Source organism: Sapajus apella, unplaced genomic scaffold (assembly GCF_009761245.1).
Source record: "Sapajus apella isolate SASKATOON/1434 unplaced genomic scaffold, GSC_monkey_1.0 scaffold4, whole genome shotgun sequence".
Classification (NCBI taxonomy): Eukaryota; Metazoa; Chordata; class Mammalia; order Primates; family Cebidae; genus Sapajus; species Sapajus apella.
The window spans coordinates 36,067,638-36,091,085 of NW_022436944.1; the positions used below are offsets into that span (position 1 = coordinate 36,067,638).

Genomic DNA, 23,448 nt, shown 5'->3' on the forward strand with positions numbered 1-23,448 from the left:
AGGTCTTTGCTATTGTAAACAGTGCTGCAATGAACATTCGTGTGCACATGTCCTTATAGTAGAACGATTTGTAATCCTTTGGATATATACCCAGTAATGGGATTGCTGGGTCAAATGGAATTTCTATTTCTAGGTCCTTGAGGAATCGCCACACTGTCTTCCACAATGGTTGAACTAATTTACACTCCCACCAACAGTGTAAAAGTGTTCCTATTTCTCCACATCCTCTCCAGCATCTGTTGTCTCCAGATTTTTTAATGATCGCCATTCTAACTGGCGTGAGATGGTATCTCAATGTAGTTTTGATTTGCATTTCTCTGATGACCAGTGATGATGAGCATTTTTTCATATGTTTGTTGGCCTCACGTATGTCTTCTTTTGTAAAGTGTCTGTTCATATCCTTTGCCCACTTTTGAATGGGCTTGTTAGTTTTTTTCTTGTAAATCTGTTTTAGTTCTTTGTAAATTTTAGATATCAGCCCTTTGTCAGATGGATAAACTGCAAAAATTTTTTCCCAATCTGTTGGTTGTCGATTCACTCTAATGATTGTTTCTTTTGCTGTGCAGAAGCTGTGGAGTTTGATTAGGTCCCATTTGTCTATTTTGGCTTTTGTTATCAATGCTTTTGGTGTTTGGGTCATGAAGTCCTTGCCTACGCCTACGTCCTGAATGGTTTTGCCTAGATTTTCTTCTAGGGTTTTTATGGTGTTAGGTCTTATGTTTAAGTCTTTAATCCATCTGGAGTTAATTTTAGTGTAAGGTGTCAGGAAGGGGTCCAGTTTCTGCTTTCTGCACATGGCTAGCCAGCTTTCCCAACACCATTTATTGAACAGGGAATCCTTTCCCCATTGCTTGTTTTTGTCTGGTTCGTCAAAGATCAGGTGGTTGTAGATATGTTGTGTTGCCTCCGAGACCTCTGTTCTGTTCCATTGGTCTATATCTCTGTTTTGGTACCAGTACCATGCTGTTTTGATTACTGTAGCCTTGTAGTATAGTTTGAAGTCTGGTAGTGTGATGCCCCCCCGCTTTGTTCTTTTTGCTTAGAATTGACTTGGCTATGCGGGCTCTCTTTTGGTTCCATATGAAGTTTAAGGTGTTTTTTTCCCAGTTTTGCGAAGAAGATCATTGGTAGCTTGATGGGGATAGCATTGAATCTGTAAATTACTTTGGGCAGTATGGCCATTTTCACGATATTGATTCTTCCTAACTATGAACATGGAATGTTTCTCCATCTGTTTGTGTCCTCTCTTATTTCGTTGAGCAGTGGCTTGTAGTTCTCCTTGAAGAGGTCCTTTACATTCCTTGTTAGTTGTATTCCTAGGTATTTTATTCTCTTTGTGGCAATTGTGAATGGAAGTTTGTTCTTGATTTGGCTCTCTTTAAGTCTGTTATTGGTGTATAGGAATGCATGTGATTTTTGCACATTGATTTTGTATCCTGAGACTTTGCTGAACTTGCTTATGAGTTTCAGGAGGTTTGGGGCTGAGACGATGGGGTCTTCTAGATATACAATCATGTCGTCTGCAAATAGAGACAATTTGACTTCCTCCTTTCCTATTTGAATGCCCTTTATTTCTTTTTCTTGCCTGATTGCTCTGGCTAGAACTTCTAATACTATATTGAATAGCAGTGGTGAGAGAGGGCATCCTTGTCTGGTGCCACATTTCAAGGGGAATGCTTCCAGTTTTTGCCCATTCAGTATGATATTGGCTGTTGGTTTGTCATAAATACCTTTTATTACTTTGAGATATGTTCCATCGATACCTAGCGTATTGAGGGTTTTTAGCATAAAGGGCTGCTGAATTTTGTCAAAGGCCTTCTCTGCATCCATTGAGATAATCATGTGGTTTTTGTCTTTGGTTCTGTTTATGTGGTGAATTACGTTTATAGACTTGCGTATGTTGAACCAGCCTTGCATCCCCGGGATGAAGCCTACTTGATCATGGTGGATAAGCTTTTTGATGTGCTGTTGCAATCAGCTTGTCAGTATTTTATTGAAGATTTTTGCATCTATGTTCATCATGGATATTGGCCTGAAGTTTTCTTTTCTTGTTGAGTCTTTGCCGGGTTTTGGAATCAGTATGATGTTGGTGTCGTAAAATAATTTGGGAAGAATTCCCTCTTTTTGTATTGTTTGGAATAGTTTCAGAAGAAATGGTACCAGCTCCACTTTGTATGTCTGGTAGAATTCAGCTGTGAACCCATCTGGACCTGGGCTTTTTTTGGGTGGTAAGCTCTTAATTGCTGCCTCAACTTCAGACCTTGTTATGGGTCTGTTCAGGGTTTCAGCTTCTTCCTGGTTTAGGCTTGGCAGGAGGCAAGTGTCCAGGAATTTATCCATTTCTTTTTTTTTTTTTTTTTTTTGTGAGACGGAGTTTCACTCATGTTACCCAGGCTGGAGTGCAATGGCGCGATCTCAGCTCACCGCAACCTCCACCTCCTGGGTTCAGGCAATTCTCCTGCCTCAGCCTCCTGAGTAGCTGGGATTACAGGCACGCACCACCATGCCCAGCTAATGTTTTGTATTTTTAGTAGAGACGGGGTTTTCACCATGTTGACCAGGATGGTCTCGATCTCTTGACTTCGTGATCTACCCACCTCGGCCTCCCAAAGTGCTGGGATTACAGGCTTGAACCACCGCGCCCGGCCAAATTTATCCATTTCTTCCAGGTTTATTAGTTTGTGTGCATAGAGTTGTTTGTAATAATCTCTGATGATGGTTTGAATTTCTGTGGAATCTGTGGTGATATCCCCTTTATCGTTTTTTATTGCATCAATTTGGTTATTCTCTCTTTTCTTTTTTATTAATCTGGCTAGTGGTCTGTCTATTTTGTTGATCTTTTCAAAAAACCAGCTCCTGGATTTATTAATTTTTTGAAGGGTTTTTTGTGTGTCTATCTCCTTCAGTTCTGCTCTGATCTTAGCTATTTCTTGTCTTCTGCTAGACTTTGAGTTTTTTTGATCTTGCTCCTCTAGCTCTTTCAGTTTTGACGATAGGGTGTCAATTTTTGATCTCTCCTTGCTTCTCATGTGGGCACTTATTGCTATATATTTTCCTCTAGAGACTGCTTTAAATGTGTCCCGAGATTCTGTTATGTTGTGTCTTCATTCTCATTGGTTTCGAAGAACATCTTTATTTCTGCCTTCATTTCATTGTTTATCCAGTCAACATTCAGGAGCAAGTTGTTCAGTTTCCATGAAGCTGTGCGGTTCTGAGTTAGTTTTTGAATTCTGAGTTCTAACTTGATCGCACTGTGGTCTGAGAGACTGTTTGTTACGATTTCCGTTCTTTTGCATTTGCTGAGGAGTGATTTACTCCCAATTATGTGGTCAATTTTAGAGTAGGTGTGATGTGGTGCTGAGAAGAATGTATATTCTGTGGATTTGGGGTGGAGAGTTCTGTAAATGTCTATTAGGTTTGCTTGGTCCAGGTCTGAGTTCAAGTCCTGGATATCCTTGTTAATTTTCTGTCTGGTTGATCTGTCTAATGTTGACAATGGGGTGTTAAAGTCTCCCACTATTATTGTGTGGGAGTCTAAGTCTCTTTGTAAGTCATTAAGAACTTGCCTTATGTATCTGGGTGCTCCTGTATTGGGTGCATATATATTTAGGATCGTTAGCTCTTCTTGTTGCATTGATCCTTTTACCATTATGTAATGTCCCTCTTTGTCTCTTATGATCTTTGTTGCTTTAAAGTCTAATTTATCAGAGATGAGAATTGCAACTCCTGCTTTTTTTTGCTCTCCATTTGCTTGGTAAATCTTCCTCCATCCCTTTATTTTGAGCCTTTGTGTATCCTTGCATGTGAGATGGGTTTCCTGGATACAGCACACTGATGGGTTTTGTCTTTTGATCCAATTTGCCAGTCTGTGTCTTTTGATTGGGGCATTTAGTCCATTTACATTTAGGGTTAATATTGTTATGTGTGAATTTGATACTGCCATTTTGGTGCTAGCTGGGTGTTTTGCCCTTTAGTTGAGCTGGTACTTGTTGTTCCTTTATATGTGTAGAGCCTCTTTCAGGAGCTCTTGTAGAGCTGGCCTGGTGGTGACGAAATCTCTGAGTACTTGCATGTTCCCAAAGGATTTTATTTTTCCTTCACTTATGAAGCTTAGTTTGGCTGGATAGGAGATTCTGGGTTGAAAGTTCTTTTCTTTAAGGATGTTGAATATTGGCCCCCATTCTCTTCTGGCTTGTAGGGTTTCTGCTGAGAGATCTGCTGTGAGTCTGATGGGCTTCCCTTTATGGGTAACCCGACCTTTCTCTCTGGCTGCCCTTAGTATTTTCTCCTTCATTTCGACCCTGGTGAATCTGACGATTATGTACCTTGGGGTTGCTCTTCTTGATGAATATCTTTGTGGTGTTCTCTGTATTTCCTGGACTTGAATGTTTGCCTGCCTTGCTAGGTTGGGGAAGTTTTCCTGGATAATATCCTGAAGAGTATTTTCCAGCTTGGATTCATTCTCTTCGTCGCATTCGGGTACGCCTATCAAACGTAGATTAGGTCTTTTCACATAGTCCCACATTTCTTGGAGACTTTGTTGATTCCTTTTTACCCTTTTTTCTTCAGTCTTGCCTTCCCGTTTTATTTCATTGAGTTGATCTTCGACCTTTGATATCCTTTCTTCTGCTTGGTCCATTCGGCTGTTGATACTTGTGCATGCTTCACGAAGTTCTCGTGTTGCGTTTTTCAGTTCCATCAATTCACTTATATTCCTTTCTATTTTGTCCATTCTTGTTAGCATTTCGTCAAATCTTTTTTCAAGGTTCTTAGTTTCTTTGCATTTGGTTAGAACATGTTCTTTAAGTTCACAGAAGTTTCTTACTACTCACCTTCTGAAGTCTGATTCTGTCATTTCATCACACTCGTTCTCCATCCAACCTTGTTCCCTTGCTGGTGAGGAGTTGTGATCCCTTTTAGGAGGAGAGGTGTTCTGGTTTCGGGTGTTTTCATCCTTTTTGCGCTGGTTTCTTCCCATCTTTAAGGATTTATCCACCTGTCGACTTTGTAGTTGCTGGCTTTCAGATTGGGTCTCAAATCTTTCAGATTGACATTCTGTTTGTTGATGATGAGGTTATTTCTGTTTCTTGGTTTTCCTTCTGACAGTCTGGCCCCTCTGCTGTAGGTCTGCTGAGGTTCACTCCAGGCCCTGCTTGCCTGGGGTTCACCTGCAGCAGCTGCTGAACAGCAAGGGTTGTTACCAGTTTTCTTCTTCTGCTATCTTTATCCCAGAAGGATACCCGCCTAGTGTCAATCTGATCTCTCTTTTATGAGGTGTCTTTTTGGATATATAGTGGTCAGGGAGCTGCTTGAGGAGACGGTCTCTTCTTTATAGGGGCTCAAATGGTGAGCTGTGAGCTCTGTTGTTGTTCATTCAGAGCTGCTGGGCAGGTACTTTTAGGTCTGCTGCAGCAGAACTCATAAACTGCTTTTTGTTCCCAGGTACTCTGTCCCAGGGATTTAGGGCTTTATTTATGAGTTTCCGTTATGCTGCCGCCTTCTTTTTTTTTTTTTTTTTCTTCAGACCTGCCCAGCCCAGCAAGGAGGCAGCCTAGTCACTGTCGGCCTATAGCAGCTTTGCTGAGCTGCTGTGGGCTCCGCCCCGCTGCCGAGTGAACTTCCCTGCAGTCCTGTTTATATGGGTGTAGTTAGAACTGCTTTGGTGATGGTGGCCCGCCTCTGTTGGGGCGGAGTCTCTGCTGTGGCGGGTTGCCTTGGCAACGGTGGGCTGCCTCGGCAATGGCAGGCTGCCTTGGCAATGGCGGGCTGCCTCGGTAATGGCGGACGCCCCTCACCCACAGAGCTGGACCGTCCCGGGTTCAGCTGTGCTTGCTGTGAAACTCTCAATCCAGAGTTTCTGATTGCTGTTCTTTTGTGGGGGTGAGACCAGCCAAGCCTGATCGCCTGGCTCCCTGCCTCAGAGCCTTTTTTAAGTTGGTGTTCCAGTCACCTGTTGAAGAGGCCCCGGGGTCTGTTTGTTTTCCCCTGCGGTCACTCACTGCGCTGGCTTAAACAGCGGCACTGAGGTTTGTGGCGCTTTTTTTTTTTTGCCCTGGAATCTACTGTCCTGGTTCTCTGCTCAGTCCCCTTTTTGAACCGGCGTATGGGCGACTTCCCGTGGCTCCAATCGCCAGCCAAAAGGGCCCCCGGGCCAGTGTATTTTGTACAGAGAACCGCGGCTCCGGGGCGCCGACAAAGCAGCCGCGCGGGGCGCGCTGGCCGAAACAGCCTCGCTGGCGACCGTGGAGCACCTCTGCCCGGGAATTTCCTAGTCTGTGGGCAATGAAAACGTGGCGTCCACTCACCCTCTGCGCTTTCACTGGGAGCTGCGATCCTGAGCTGTTCCTAAACAGCCATCTTCGTCTGCAAATCCTATGTTTTAATTTTTAAGTGAAGAGAATGCTAGTGGGAGAGAGAAATTCAGGGAAATAATTTTTAAAATAAGTAGTGTTTTTTTTTAATATTCTTTATCTCTGGTGTCTATTGTGTGTTAAACAATTGGAGATTTTTTTTTTCTTAGACCTTAAAATTAAGATTAAAAAGAGAATGGAGGAAGGCTGGGCACAGTGGCTCACACCTGTAATCCCATCACTTTGGGAGGCCCAAACTGGCAGATTGTTTGAGCTTAGGAGTCCGAGACCAGCCCGGGAAACAGGGCAAAACTCTGTCTGTACCAAAAAAAAAAAAAAAAAAAAAAAAAAGGGAGGGAGACAGAGAAAAATTAGCCAGGCATGGTGGTACCCATCTGTAGTCCCAGCTACTCAGGAGGCTGAAGTGGGAGAATCACTGGAATCCGGGAAGGTAGAGGCTGTAGTGAGCTGTGATCATGCCACAGCACTCTAGCCTGGACAATAGAACATGAGCCTGTCTCAAAAAACAAAAAGGAAGGGAGGAAAGATGTCCTTTTTTAAGAATTTTTTTTTAAACTTTGCTAAGTTTTTTAAATGAAGAATTACAGAGTTTTGGTAAAGAATGTCTTAAACGTGTGAAAATAGTGTGTTGTTTTCTGGCTGTATGAATATTTAAATAATATCCCTTCTGTATGTGCTTTTTTTCCTATTGTAGTTCAGTCAAAGAGTGCTGATCCTTTGAAGTCAAAACATCAGTTGGACTTAGAGCGCGCCCATTTCCTTGTTACACAAGCTTTTGACGAAGATGAAAAAGAGAATGTCGAAGACGCTATAGAATTGTACACAGAAGCTGTGGATCTCTGTCTGAAAACAGTATGTATAGCTACAGATTACATTTGATTGAGTTATGCCAAGAATGTTTCTCTTTTTTCTTCTCTTGCTAGTGAATTTTACATAACACCTTGAATAAGAATTTTAACAGAATAAAAAAAATTATTATAAATGTACCTAAATTATTCCTCAATAAAAGATGATGAGTAGGAAGTTAATAATGAGTTTTTACATCTTATTAAAATTTTGACAGTATTGAGTGTTAAATTACAAGAAGTATTTTTATCCTTTCTATTCTTATAACTAAGATAAACTTACTATAGAAAGAAATCATTATAACAAATCAATTTAGAATAAACTTCTTTTTTCATTTTATGCACTAAAAAATAATCTCGTGGATTGGGCGAGCTTTATTTATTTGCAGTGTAAAATCTGTATGTTGAATGGCTTTTACTGCTCCCTGCTGAGTCTTGGTTGGAACTCTTAGGTTCAATGGACATCTGATGCATAAGAGAGCAGTGTGTTTGACAGGAGGACGAGGTAAAGTAGTTGAGACAGTCCCCAGTGTCTTTCAGAGGACTGGCTTTTTGGCAGTCTTTTGCTCAGAGAAACCATTTGGCCTGATTTCTGTAGGTGCCTTGAGACTGTAAGTGCTAGTCTTCTGAGGTTCTGCCACTCAGCCTTCCACAGTGCTATAGTCAGATGGTTCTGGTTCAGTTAGCACTTGTCCACATTAAGTGTTTTTAAAGTTCACCTGAGCGACAAATTTTCAACACTATTTTAAATGATATTTTTAAGGATGAAAATTAATGTCATCTTTGTTTATTCTCAATTTCAACAAGTGTAAAATGCATTATAAATTTTTTGCTTAGAAATATGTATCAAGCAAATTGAAAAATAATTATGCTTTAGAATGTTTGTCTCTTTTTCTCTTAAGTCTTATGAAACTGCTGATAAAGCCCTGCAAAATAAACTGAAACAGTTGGCTCGACAGGCATTAGACAGGTGAGTTTGATCACTCAAGTTCTAATCCGTAGGTGGCAGTTAGTGTATTTAAACAGATTAATGTGTTGTAAAGGCTGCACTAACAAACCTCCATCTTTTAACTGATCTAAAACACATTTTTCTACTTAGTGAATTTACTTCCTCTCTCTAGTTCCCTGCTTTAAACTCAAAAAATAACAAATCAATAAATGTTTTTAGTTTTAGTTTAGAACAGAAATTATCGTGATATTTGAAATGGAAGACCTTCTTTCTGTTGTGTAATATGAGACTTTCAAAGAGAGCTTCCAGAGAGCCTCCCAGATCTGCTAAAAATAGAAAACGTGAGCATGAAGTTGCTTTCAGCAATATACATAAAATTATACGTGTGTAGCTCTTTCACGTCTTAGCCAAAATGCCAACTTTTCAATGAAGCCTACCCTAACCGTTGTTAAAAATTGAATCTCCCCCAGTGGTTGCAACCTGATTATTCTATTATTTTTCCCACTACTCTTATTTTCTAAGGTCTGTGAGATTTACTAGCTTATTATATTTGTTGTTAATATCTGTGTTCCCTCCAACCCTCATCCCCCACATGGTAGCTTTGTGAGGGCAGAGATTTTTGTCTATTTTGTTTAGTGCCGTAACCAAGTACCTAGCAGAGTACCTGACATGTAGTATGTGCTCAGTAGATATTTGCTGAAAGAATGAATGAGTTTGTATAAGCAACACTCTTGAAAGAGTGTTGTAGACACACACACAAAAAGAGTGGAAATTGCTTTTATACCAATAGCATGAATTATCTCCTTTTGAGGCTCTGACCTGATAGATAACTGTACCACCACAAGCCCTTCCTTTTTTAAGTGAAGTAAAATAGTCATCCCTCCTTTTCATTATCATCTACTAACCTGTAGTTTATTTCCTCAGATTCATGAAGATATGAGCACTTGACACACAGTTGTCTTCTCTGACCTGTCAGAATCATAAGTGACTTTATTACCTGTGTGGCTAACCCATCCAGTATTCTTGAGTGCATCCTAAGCAAAGGGTGGGTGGGATAGCCATGGGCTCCTGTCTTTTGAAACTTATGGATCCTCTCTCTAGGAAAATGTACATGAAATTTTTTTGCATATAATTTCAGAGTGTTCACAAGAATTCTGAAGCTCATATATGGACCTCAGGTTAAGAACTTCTATTTTTTAGCTTGTTAGTTCTTTGACAGAACAAAGTCAAAATTCTCTTGCATATCATGTGAGGCTGTCTGTGATCCAGCCCCTGCTTTACTCTAGTCTCATCTGCTGCCTCTCATTTGCACTTTTCACAGGGGCTACATGCATTCTTTTGAAATTACCTGGCCAGGTACGGTGGCTCATGCCTGTAATCCCAGCACAGTGGGAAGCCGAGGTGTGCAAATCACCTGAGTTCAGGAGTTCGAGACAAGCCCAGCCAACATGGCAAAATCCCATCTCTACTAAAAATACAAAAATTAGCTAGGCATGGTGATGGGTGCCTGGAATCTCGGCTACTCGGAAGGCTGAGGGAGGACAATCATTTGACCCAGGAGGTGGCGATTGTAGTGAGCCAGATCGTGCCACTGCACTCCAGCCTGGGCAACACAGTGAGACTCCGTCTCAAAAAAAATTAAAAAAAAGAAATTACCTTAACTCATTATGCTGTTTCATACTTCTGCATGTTTGTACATGTTCTTCTGTCTACTTAGAATGCTTCCTCACTATACATTCTTTTATACTACTTTCCTTACATAGTGTCTGATTATGTAATAAGTGCATAATTAATGTCAATAGAATATTGTTTGTAAAAAATGCTTATCTCTGGAAGTAGTTTAAGTCATGAAATGTTAACTGGTATGTAAGAATTTTATATACTACTTTTACATTAAGGATGCTTGACTGGTTGTTCAAGTAAATTTTGTTTTCTGAAAAGCTTAAACTTGAGAAGAAAATCTAGAACAGTTGTTTGTGCTTGTTACAGAGCAGAAGCACTCAGTGAGCCTTTGACCAAGCCATTTTGCAAAATCAAGTCAACAAATATTAAACCAAAGCCACCTCCAGTGAGAGCACATTTTCCACTGGGAGCTAATCCTTTCCTTGAAAGACCTCAGTCATTTATAAGTCCACAGTCATGTGATGCACAAGGACAGAGATACACAGCAGAAGAAATAGAAGTACTCAGGTAAATAAGTTTATAATTAATTGTAATGAAGAATTTTGTTAACATCAATGCAGAATTTCATTTTCATTAGGTTTGCCGAATTCAGATTTCTCCTATAATGTATTGTGATATTATAGTATAATTATATCATCATGTAGTCACAACTTAGTTAAAATTTTAGTTCCAATATATTTTATTTTATTTTTTTATTTTTGTTTTTGAAACAGAGTCTAGGGCTGTCGTTCAGGCTGGCGTGCAGTGGTGCGATCTTAGCTTACTGCAGCCTCCGCCTCCTGAGCTCAAACTATTTTCCTTCCTCAGCCTCTGGAGTAGCTGTGACTACAGGTGTGCACCACCACACCTAATTTTTATTTTATTTTTATTTTTTAGTAGAGACAGGGTTTTACCATGTTGGCCAAGCTAGTCTTGAACTCCTGACATCAAGCAATCTGCCAGCCTCGGCCTCCCAAAGTGCTGGGATTAGAGGAGTGAGCCACCGTGTCTGGCTTTAGTTTCAATATATTTTAATATTAGCATTTTTATTAGGCATAAAAAATTTTCTAAAAATCCTAGCATTCTGTGAAATTGAGCCACTAAAGATTAAGGAGCAAAATGAGCTGTGGCAGACCACTCTTTATGTAACTTTGTAACTAGAGCTCTAATGCAGGAAAAACGTTACTTTGAAATAGGAGTCTAGGGGGTGCACTAGCTGCTCACTCCTGTAATCCCAGCATTTTGGGAGGCAGAGGGGGTGGATCCCTTGAGCCCAGCAGTTCAAGACCAGCCTGGGTAACATGCTGAAACCCTGTCTCAACTAAAAATACAAAAAATGGCTGGGTGTAATAATGTGCGCCAGTAGTCTTAGCTACATGGGAGGCTGAGTTGGGAGGCTCACTTGAACCCAGGAGGTGGAGGTTGCAGAGCCCAAATCGCGCCACACACTCTAGCCTGGACAACAGGAGATCCTATCTCAAGAAAAAAAATGTGTGTGTGTGTGTAATTAAAAATTTTTCTTTAAAGGTTTTTACATGCGCCAAAAAAAAAAAAAGGAATATGTGACAGAAACTTGAAACTATATGCCATATGGCTCTTTACAGAAAACATTTGACGACCCTTCATCTAGGCAGCCAGCTTAGTCTGTCTGAAAACTCAGTCTCAGAGGATATTAAAAATGTAAAATACGGCTACTCTGGGCACACTGCCTGTGGAGTAGCCCTGCTTCACAAGGAGCAATACAAAGAAAAAAAAAAGTAAAACACAATAATGTGGAAATTTTTGATTGCCCTCCGAACCAGTGTAGATAGGATAAGTCTCTGATCGAGTGTGGCCTTTTTAAAATTGAGCACTGCAGAAAGTTCAGTCTGCTTAGAACTGTGTAAGTCATGTAGGTCTTCATCTTTCTGTTTTCTGAAATTGAACTGAAAGGGCTTCTGCCTAAGTAGTAGCCATTCGAGAGCAGTTTTCTTTCCTTTCCTGCTGAAGATTTTAATTGTACTGCTGACCTGGCTGGCTTTGTCTAGGAAAAGTTGCATATATACCAACACAACACAATGCGGGACAAAGAAGGTAGTTTTAAAGCTGAAAGACTAAATTAACACTTTTCCATATGTTACCTTCACACATTTGAAATTCTGTGCTATACCAAAACAACTCTGTATTCCACCTAACAAAATGCGGCTATCCTTCACATGAGTGAAAAATTTTCATCTTTCCAAAACAAGGCTGTAGTCTCAATCATTTCATCTATTTCTGACTGTATTAAGTAGTCCTCAGATTTCCTGACTGTTGTTACCTAAATACTGAATTGTGAAGTTACTCTGCAACCTCTTGTAAATAAAGGAGAGAAATAGATACAAGAAGGAAATAGTTAATGTAGATAAATAAACATATACACAAAACAAGGAGAATGCAAAGCTACTACAAACCTTATTTCTTTGTCAGTAGACCATAGCTGGTACCTATGACACTTCCTTCCCCCACTACCCATTTTATATCCCCATAACCAGAAAACGTGAAGAGCATATATTTCAGAATTGTAAATGTCATGTTTTTTTTAATTCCAAAATAAGCAATTGATTTCTCCCTTTAGGCTTAGGATAGAATTGGTTTTGTGACTTGATGTCAAGGACACTTTCATTACTTCTTGAATAGTCCTGTCATCTTGTGGGAGTTAGCCTTAAAAGAATACTCTTATTGGTTTGAATTGAATCAATTATTTTCTGGTATTTTATGAAAATTTTGTCCAGAGGTGTGTCAACACATAAGGTTGTCAGTTTAATTTTAATACAGTATCATACCTTGTCATTTAAATTTTAAAGAGTTGAAATAAGATTGGCAGTTAAGGTGAACTTGAACATTTAGATTTGTTTTTCTTGTGTTTGATAGGACAACATCAAAAATAAATGGCATAGAATATGTTCCTTTCATGAATGTTGATCTGAGAGAACGTTTTGCCTATCCAATGCCTTTCTGGTAAGTAAGCACTATTGCAATTTTTAGTTCCAGCATTTTAATTTTACAGTACTTTTTCAGTACTCTGAAGCTCAATTTAATAGCCTTGAAATTAAAATTTGTAAAAAAAACAAACTTTTTGGAATAGAGGGTGGCTGTGGGAAAGAGGTGGGGCAGCATAGCAAGAGCACTTCTGTTATTTGCCCAGTCATGAGGACCTCCTTTTGCCTAACTTTATTTCTGTAGTGTCTAGCACAGTACCTGGTGTAAAGTAAGTACTCAGTAAATATTTGTCCAAGCAGTGATTGAATCACAGCAGAAATACAAGCCAGGAAAGAAACTGAATGGAAAAGGGAAATGGAATGACATCATTGTTTACTAAGAAGATCCAATTCAAGCAAGAGTTAGTTATGACAGGATGAGTTAGCACAGCCTTCCAGGACAATGGCAGCTTATGTCAAGAGCCTTAAAAATATTGTTTGGTTCTGGACTCCCAGCTTCTAGTCATCAGAAGGAAATCAGTCAAAGATGTACATAATAAGGACACTCATCAAAGCATCTGTTACAGCAAAAAATTATTGAAACAAACTATCCAGCAGTATGGGAATGATTAAATAATGATACATCTATACAGTCAAATATTATGCTACTCAACATAAGCCTTTTAAAATGTAGGGAAAAAAAAGTGTTCCCATTACAGAAATTGAAAAGAAAATTATATATAATGTCCCAATTGTTTTTTCTTTTTCTTTTTCTTTTTTTTTTTTTTTTTTTTTTTTTTTTTTAGATAAGATCTCACTCCTGTTGCCTAGGCTGGAGTACAATGATGTGATCATGGCTCACTGCAGCCTTGACTTCCCGGGCTCGGGTGATACTCCCACCTCAGCCTCCTGAATAGCTGGGACCACAGGCATGGACCACCACGTACAGCTAATTTTTGTATTTTTAGTAGAGACGAGATTTCACCATATTGGCCAGGCTGGTATTGAACTCCTGACCTCAAGTGATCCGCCTGTCTCAGCCTCCCAAAGTGCTGGGATTACAGGCGTGAGCCACCGCACCCAGCTGTAAAATATTTTTAATATCTTTAAGTTTTAAGGAAAAAAACCCTAGAATTTGATTATCCTCTGGTGACTTGAGAGAACAGATATGGAATCTTTGATTTATGCTGAAGTAAGGTTCATATAACAGGTTAATAACACATTATAAATTTGAATTTGCCTTAATTTTTTTCCCTCAAAATTTTCAACAGCTAACTTTAAACTCTTCTGAATTCGGTCAGCTCACTTTCTGTTTATAGTTAGCGCCTGATAATACAGGTACCAAAATGTTAACCTGGAATACTAGTGGTTCTGTGAGATGATAATAAAAAACGTTTGAGGTATGTTATATGCCATATTCTACTCTAAGAGATTACAATAAACTTTGGCTTATTAAAAGTCTAGAGGTGTCCTTCAATGAGAAAACTAATACTTTAACTGGGAGTTTGTAGATCATACTTGACCACAAAATCCTCTTTTTTCCCATTATCTGTTACCATTATTTTAAATAAAAAAGAGTTGTATTTGTTCCAGTTGGCATATTGTATACTTTCTATTACTAAGCAATCTTTTGAAAACCAGTTTGTTGCTCTTGCTCTAGGAAGGGTTTGGGATGGTTGGGCCTGTTGGCTAACGTCTGTAATACCAGCACTCTGGGAGGCCAAGGCTGGAGGATCATTTAAGCACAGAAGTTCTAGACCAGCCTGGGCAACATATGGAGACCTCAGCTGTTTTTGTTTTGTTTTGTTTTGTTTAAAAAAAAAAAAAAAAAATTTGGGGAAAGTTAGATGTTTCCCCTTGGTGCTACACATCAATTTTAGAGAAATACTGTAACACACAGTGAGTACATGGTAGTGGATAAGAATGGTGGATTTGGCATCAGAGACCTGGATTCAGATGCCATTTCTGCTACTTCTTAGCTGTCTGACCTTGGTAAGTCGTTGGTCACTTTTAGCTATTTCCAAAAATTCCTTTAATAGAGTTGTTTTAAGAAGTAAGTAGATTATGTATGTAAAGCACTTCAGCATGATGCCTGGCACATGGTTAGTATTCACGAAATTGGCTACACTCATTATTAGCCTTGCCAAGTGGAGTTTGTAAAGAACCAGCTTAGAATCTTTACCTTCCTAGGTCCTTTTGAATGAATCAGCTTGTACTATTGTTAATGATTTCATTTTATTGCTGAAGTTCTTGAATACATTTATGCTAAATTTTTAAAATTCTTAAATTAATATAAATAAATTTAAGTTCTTCTGTTTTCAATTATTTAGGTATATTTTTTAATTAGAGGGGATGATCAGGTTGACTGGACTCAAGGTTAAGTGTAAAAAGCCAAATTTGACCAGAAGGTTATTTTAGGATGATATAGTACTGCTGCTGCTGTAATCACTAGACGCCCCCAACCCAAAAAACAAACTCTAGGAAATTCAATTTTGGCTTTGAGTCATTTTTTAAGATTAATTTTTTTATTTTAATTTTTATTATTACCTCAGTGACAGATTGGGCAAGCTACCATTATCACCTAAACAAAAAACCACATTTTCCAAATGGGTACGACCAGAAGACCTCACCAACAATCCTACAATGATATATACTGTGTCCAGTTTTAGCATAAAGCAGGTGAGCATTTATTTTGTATGATTTTATAGGAAAGTTAGCATTTTAAAGTAATTTGTGTTTAGGTTTGAGATTTTTCTTAGATTTTTATTATATATTCAGGTACATGAGTGTCATTGGAAAAATTGTTCATCCTGCATGTTTTGACTGAAACATACTGAGATAAGTATAAATCACTGTTTTGAGAGATTACAGATTTTTATGTGGACTCTATCATTATGTACTTGTAGATGCAAAACTTGAGAATCGGAATTTCATCTTTGATAAGGGAATAGATATCAGCAATAGAAGGATATTTAATTATTTGATTACTTATTCAAAATCAACTTTATTAAAATACGTTATTTAATTTTTCTAGGATATATTAAAATCAAATGTGTGAGTTAGCAGTATGGCGTTTCTATTTGTTATTTTCCTATTCAAATAATAGCCAAGAAAATAGTATACATTGTAGCACTATTCACAATAGCAAAGTCATGGAATCAATCTAAATGCCCATCAGTGACAGTTTGGATGAGGAAAATGTGGTACATACACACCAAGGAATACTGTGCAGCCATAAAAAGAACAAGATGTATTTTGTAGGAACATGGATGGAGCTGGAGGCCATTATCGTTAGCAAACTAACATATAATAGAAAACCAAATAGTGCACTTTCTCACTTACAAGTGGGAGCTTAATGATGAGAACACAAAGAGGGGAACAGCAGACAGTGCGTTCTACTTGAGCATGGAGGGTGGGAGGAGAGAGAGGAGCAGAAAAAAATAACTGTTGGTGAATACTGGGCTAATACCTGGGTGTTGAAATAATCTGTGCAACAAACACCTGTGACACAAGTGCACCTATGTAACCTTCCACATGTATCCCCGAACCTAAAATAGAAGTTTTTTTAAAAAATATATTTAGTATAAAAAGTCAGGTACTTGGGGCAGTGTACATGTATTACGGTAATGGTGAAATTACATGAATGAATATGAATATGTTAATTCTTATTAACAGACGATAGTATCAGATTGCTCCTTTGTGGCATCACTGGCCATCAGTGCAGCTTATGAAAGACGATTTAATAAGAAGTTGATTACCAGGTAAAAATCTGTGTTTCTCTCTTTATCTCTTTTTGTATAATTGCCCTTGAACAAGAAATTTAAAACTTAAGCCTTATCTGTATAGAAAGTAAAGAGGGCATATCATTCAGAATATGACCCTTCTGTAGAAATTAAGCAGATGATTTATGAATGGAAAGATATGCAAAAATAGTTCAAGAACATATATACATGTAGTTAATAGATATGGAATTAATATGTTTTGAAATGAAATTTATCAAAGTAGTTATATTGATAACACTTTATAAGCGGACTGTAAAGTGAGGTAGTCACTAGCCACGTGGCTATTGAGCACTTGAAATGGATTAGTCTGAACTGAGATGAGATGCACTGCAAGTGTAAAATGCACAAGATTTTGAAAACTTTAGAACATTAAAAAAAGATGCAAAATCACAAAACATCTCAAATTTTTGTGTTGATTATATGTTACAATCCTAATATTGGCCGGGCGCGGTGGCTCAAGCCTGTAATCCCAGCACTTTGGGAGGCCGAGGCGGGTAGATCACGAGGTCAAGAGATCGAGACCATCCTGGTCAACATGGTAAAACCCCGTCTCTACTAAAAATACAAAACATTAGCTGGGCATGGTGGCGCGTGCCTGTAATCCCAGCTACTGAGGAGGTTGAGGCAGGAGAATTGCCTGAACCCAGGAGGCGGAGGTTGCGGTGAGCCGAGATCGCGCCATTGCACTCCAGCCTGGGCAACAAGAGTGAAACTCCGTCTCAAAAAAATAAATTAATTAATTAAATAAAATAAAATCCTAATATTTTTTATTTGTGATTAAATAACCTTAAAATTGGTTTTATCTTTTAACTTTTAATGTGGTTATTGGAAAATATCTTTCTCTTGTCTTGAACTGCTTTAGAATGTATTAAAATGTTTCTGAAATACTTTTTTGGTTTTTGAAAGATATATTAAAATCATTAATTGCAAAAATTAAGCATTATAATTTTTTCATTCAACTTTTCCTGAGTGGTTTTTGTGTGTTAAGTCCTAAGAGTGCAAAGATGAATTAGACACAGTCCTTAGTTCCAACTGGTTGCCATATAAGTGGTCCAAATGTATTTTAAAAGAAAATTGATACTGATATTTGTTCAGGTATCTTACTGTATAATTTTATGCAACTTTATGTCAAAGTTATACCTACTTGCCTTAGTTGTGGTTAATTGAAGTGGTCTTTACTTCTTAGGGCCAGTGGTAAAAGATTATTTTAAAATATATATACTTAATTAGATGATTTATTAGGGTATATAAGTTAACATTGAACACTTTTCAGAATATTTTGAAATTTATGCTTACTCTATGAAATCAGAAAATTATTTACTAATAGTAAATAAGCACTTTGATTAGGGTGTAGTTCATTTTCTAGGCCTATTGTAGGAAAATATTCTACTGTTTGTTTTTATGAAATTGCCAAGATGGTAGTAAATGCCTGAATGAAATGTTCTGCATAGTAGTTGATATTGAATGCTAATGCTGGTATTTCAATATTTCCTTTCTTACAAAAGCATAATTTACCCTCAAAACAAGGATGGTGAACCAGAGTACAATCCGTGTGGGAAGTATATGGTAAAACTTCACCTCAATGGTGTCCCAAGAAAGGTGAATAACGTCTCTCCCCACTCCCATCCCTTGTCTCTCTCCCTTCCCTACCTTTGAATCTTGAGTGAAATCATTAAGAAATGTCACCTGTGTAAACATTTTAAAAGTCAGTTTGAGTCTGTGATATTATATATTACTACCAGTGGCATCATATGTTAATAATTAAAACCATGGCAATTATAAATTTGTTTTTTAAATGATTTTGAGAAAATATGTACAGTTTCAAAAAGTAACTGAACTAAGGATTTGCTAATGCTTAAAATAAATTTTCATCTGTTCATGATTGTTTTTATTAAAAGGAAATCAGACAAACAATCTGTTAGGTCAGAAGAGTATATATATAGTCATAACTTGATGTAAGATGCCTTTAAAATTATTTTCTTTTAAATCTATATATGCATAATTTTAATTCACATGGATTTCTTTTTTCTTTTCTTTTTTTTTTTTCTTTTTGAGATGAAGTTTCACTCTGTGACCCAGGCTGGAGTGCAGTGGCATGAACTCAGCTCACTGCAACCTCCACCTCCCAGGTTCAAGTGATTCTTCTGCCTCAGCCTCCTGAGTAGCTGCTGTTACAGGCTCGTGCCACCATGCCCAGCAAATTTTTTTGTATTTTTAGTAGAGACAGGGTTTCATCCTGTTGGCCAGGCTGGTCTTGAACGTCTGACCTCGTGATCCACCCACCTCAGTCTCCCAAAGTGTCTTGAGCCACCACAGCCAGCCAGTTCGCACTAATTTCTTTAGGGACTCTGAACCTTATTAGGGCCTTGCATTGTTAGGATTCTCCACCACCTGTCCATACTGACATCCATGCAGCAACATCAGCATTACCTGGGAGCTTGTTAGTTTTGCAGAATTTCAGGATCTGCCCTAGACTTACTGAATCAGAATCTATATTTCACCTAGATCCTCTGGTGATTCCAGTCTGAAAATCGTTGCTCTGTAGTTCAGTAATACCCAAATTTTAGTATGCACAGAATCACCTGGCAGATGATTATTTGTTATTGAAACACAGATTTCTGGACCTCATGCCTAGAGTTTCTGATTCACGTCTGAGATTAGATCAAAATTTGCATTTCTAACAAGATCCCAGGTGATGCTGATGCTGTTGTCTAGAACACTGTCTGAGCCATTTTACCTGATTACTTTAAAAGTAAACAAAATTATTAAGAATAATTTTACTGAATTATAATTCTTTACCTCTTGTTTAAAGAATCTTTAAAGATGTATTGCATAATCATTCTATTGGTGTTAAATCAAAATTCTTATGTCTCTCAGATAACTTTATGAATTAGATACTATATTTTTGTGATTATATTACTTCCTCTGTTATATATATTTTCTAGTCATAAGGTTCTGCTTTTACAACTATACGTGAGTCTTCTTACAGGTTTAGGATAAAATGACAATAATGTTGTTTAATAGTGAGGCCCTTTTGTAATTATTTTAAATGTACATTTCTAGAATATCTAATATAGATTGAGTATCCCTTATCCAAAATGCTTGGGACCAGAGTGTTTTGGATTTTGGATTTTAACAGATTTTTGAATATTTGCAGAATACCTACATGTTGAACATCTCTAATCTGAAAATCTAAAACACTCCCATAAGTATTTCCTTTGAGCTTCATGTCAGCGCTCAAGAAGTTTTGGATTTTGAGCATTTCAAATTTTAAATTTTTTATTTTGGATGCTCACTCTTTTAATTTCAGTGATGGTTACATGATTAATCAGTCGATTCAGGGTTATTATCTGACAGATTGATGTTTAAAGTTGGATAAAGACGTCATATTAAAAAGAGCAACATTTTATAATTGATAAGATACTAGAAACATTATCTTAATAGCCATCCGGCATATGTGCCTTGTATTTTATCATTATGAAAAGTGTGTTTTTGTTTCTTGATAGAAAGGATTTTAAGATATTTTGTGCACCTAAGAAGGTTAATGTTCTCTTTCTCCAGGTGATAATTGATGACCAGTTACCTGTTGATCACAAGGGAGAATTGCTCTGTTCTTATTCCAACAATAAAAGTGAATTATGGGTTTCTCTTATAGAAAAAGCATACATGAAAGTCATGGGAGGATATGATTTTCCAGGATCCAACTCCGTGAGTAATAGATAAGACAATCCAGACAGTCTTACCCTATCTAATATAACTGTTTTAAATTTGAAAAATTCTAGATGGTCTTTTTGTTTATAGGGAAAGCAGATTTTCAACCCCTGAAAAAGTATGACCAGTCCCTGTGTTATGGGGATATATGTGTTTTCTTGTGTATCTGGGAAAGCCTAAACTGTGTCTCCTTTTATGTCGGGATACAAGGCCAATTATAAATACAGTGTACCTTTCCAGAGCAGTCTGTTTAGATCGATGTGTCATATTGTCATGTATATTTTTATTTGTAATTCAGGCTCAAGGAGTTGCATGTTTTATCCAACCTTAACAGAAATTAGTCAGATTGGCATGACTTTAAATTCTTTTTTTTTTTTTTTTTTTTTTTTTTTTGGTATGGAGTCTTGCCCTGTCTCCCAGACTGGACTGCAGTAGCATGATCTCGGCTTACTACAACCTCTGCCTTCCAGGTTCAAGCAATTCTCCCGCCTCAGCCTCCCGAGTAGCCGGGACCACAGGCATGCATCACCATGCCTGGCTAACTTTTGTATTCTTTGTAGAGAAGGGGTTTCACCATGTGGCCGGGCTGATCTTGAACTCCTGACCTCAGGTGATCCACCTGCCTCAGCCTCCCAAAGTGCTGGGATTACAGGCGTGAGCCACTGCACCTAGCCTGGCATGACTTTAAATTCTTACAGTTAACAGCCTGTGGCCTTAAAAAATGTTTAACCTTACTTAGCCTCTTCATGTATCCATAATATAAGGATAATATCTACCTCTTGTCATAAAGTCATAAAGATGAAGTAATGTATGCAAATCATCCATCATTCATAAGTCATTAGTTTCCCTGCCAAACCAGATGTCCTTGATTTTTCCAGTTTGTTTTTTTTTCTTTTCGCCCAGTTCTAATGCGAGACACAGAATATATAGGTCATAATTAAATGCAATAGGATGTTACAGTTTCTTTCTTCCCAGCCTATACTTTAAATTGTTCCAGACTTCACATACTTTTATTAAATGCAATAGGATGTTACAGTTTCTTTCTTCCCAGTCTATACTTTGAATTGCTCTAGCCTTCACATACTGTTAGTTTAGCTTTCTAATCTGTTGCTTGTTGATTTACTCAGAAGTTTAGAGAGAGAAAGAATGGGAATGTATATAAAACATGAGAAATATCATTTCAAGAACTCACTGAAAGGAGAGTGACTGCATCGTTGAAGCAGTTTTTTCTGCTATGTATCTTTTTATTCATCGGTAAAACAGTTTTTTATTCAGGAAGAGCAACAAAGATTGTGGGGAAAAATATGCATGTTCAAAATCAGGTAGGAATTTGAGTTAAATAAGAAATGTATTACTCGTTGAGAACAACTGCTTTCTGATTTATTTCTACCAAAATTATTATGCCAAATCAGTGAGATGTAATTGCTCTGGGGATTTAATAACTTGAAAATGACACTGGCTGTCCTGAAATATGTTTCTGTTGCAGAATATTGATCTTCATGCACTCACAGGCTGGATACCAGAAAGAATTGCTATGCATTCAGATAGCCAAACTTTCAGTAAGGATAATTCTTTCAGAATGCTTTATCAAAGGTAAACATTTTTTTGTTTTATGTGTGTGGTAAATGTGGTCATTTAAAAACATATCATGCCTTATTTAGAATAGAGGTTACAGAAGCCGTTGTTTTTAGTTATTTTAAGGAAATTGTTTTTAAATAGACTTCACATTATGTACTTCCTATAGTCCTCAGTTATCTTCCCTAATAGAGTTAATCCAAATTTTAGGTAATCTAAAATACTTGAATATGTAATATGGAAAAATTATTTTAGACTTGCTGATTAATTACCAAGTTGAGGGACAGTGGGAAAAGAGAAGTCTGAGAAGTTAAACCTTAAATGGATAATCCATATGTAGGGACAGGAAATTTGTCTAAACAGTAATACACATTGGGTTGCAAAACTGGAAAGCTCAGTGATTTGATAAATAAAATGATGTGCCATTTTGGGAAGTGCCTTTGGTATTTTGCATCTTCATTTTTTATTTGTAAACCACTTGAAATTTAGCATTTGTTTTCCTTCATTGGTAGGTTTCTACTTTAGAAATTAAGTTGACTAAAACTTTAAAAAAAAGTGATAATTTATGTGGTATACTATGAATTAGAAATGTACTACTTGTTGAAAATTCTTCAGAGGTAGGAACAGCCCATTTTCATATAAGCCATTAAACTAACAATAAAATTGTGTGATCTTGGATTAAAAATGTGTTTTTCTTTAATTAATTGTCCTTGGGGTTCATTCTAGATTTCACAAAGGAGATGTCCTCATCACTGCGTCAACTGGCATGATGACAGAAGCTGAAGGGGAGAAGTGGGGCCTGGTTCCCACACATGCTTATGCCGTTTTGGATATTAGAGAGTTCAAGGTTTGCCTTAAATCTTTTTCTTTTTTCTTGTTGGATAAGACATTTGCAGATAATTTATCAGACTTTTGAATACTGACAAAGTTTAAGTGGAGTTTGTAAACCATTTCACCTACTACGTTAACTTTACCATTGGAAATTACGAAATTAAAAGATGGGAAAGGAAATCATAGGGATGGCACAGGTACTGATGACAGAACAGAAACGCTTTTACATAACAAACGCTTTGTCTTTTCCATATAAGCAGCAGTTCTGAGGTGAGTACATAGCTCCCAAGATTGCAAGCTGCATTTTGGTGTTTGGATCAATCACAGTGTTAAGCTCTTAAATCAGTGCTCCCCACCTTTTTGACACCAGGGATCGGTTTTGTGGAGGGGAGTTTTTCCACAGACTTGGGGGCAGGTGGGAGCATGGTTTCAGGATAAAACTGTTTCACCCCAGATCATAAATGCAGTCTAGATCCCTTGCATGCACAGTTCATGGTAGGGTTCACACTCCATGGTAGGGTTCACACTCCTATGAGAATCTAACGCCACCACTGATCTGACAGGAGGCAGAGCTCAGGCTGTAATGCTCACTCACCCACTGCTCACCTTCTGCTGTGCGGCCCAGTTCCTAACAGGCCATGGACCAGTACTGGTCTGTGGCCCAGGGGTTGGCAATCCCTGCTCCAAAGCATAGTAGATACTAAATAAATATTTGTGAAAGGGGGCCAGACATGGTGTCTCACACTTGTAATCCCAATACTTTGGGAAGCTGAGCCAGGAGGA

The 23,448-nt window shown here is 37.9% G+C and overlaps 1 protein-coding gene across 2 annotated transcripts in view; it reads left to right on the forward strand.

The window, feature by feature from the left end:
* CAPN7 (calpain 7) overlaps positions 1–23,448 on the forward strand; it is a 50,590-nt gene that overhangs the window by 11,009 nt on the left and 16,133 nt on the right. For both annotated transcript variants that reach the window (XM_032267075.1, XM_032267064.1), the window contains exons 3-12: positions 7,066–7,223; positions 8,119–8,186; positions 10,155–10,355; positions 12,720–12,806; positions 15,319–15,445; positions 16,442–16,527; positions 18,054–18,147; positions 20,110–20,256; positions 21,746–21,852; positions 22,561–22,681. In XM_032267075.1, the coding sequence (XP_032122966.1) occupies positions 7,066–7,223; positions 8,119–8,186; positions 10,155–10,355; positions 12,720–12,806; positions 15,319–15,445; positions 16,442–16,527; positions 18,054–18,147; positions 20,110–20,256; positions 21,746–21,852; positions 22,561–22,681 (1,196 nt within the window). The remainder of the gene's footprint in view (positions 1–7,065; positions 7,224–8,118; positions 8,187–10,154; positions 10,356–12,719; positions 12,807–15,318; positions 15,446–16,441; positions 16,528–18,053; positions 18,148–20,109; positions 20,257–21,745; positions 21,853–22,560; positions 22,682–23,448) is intronic.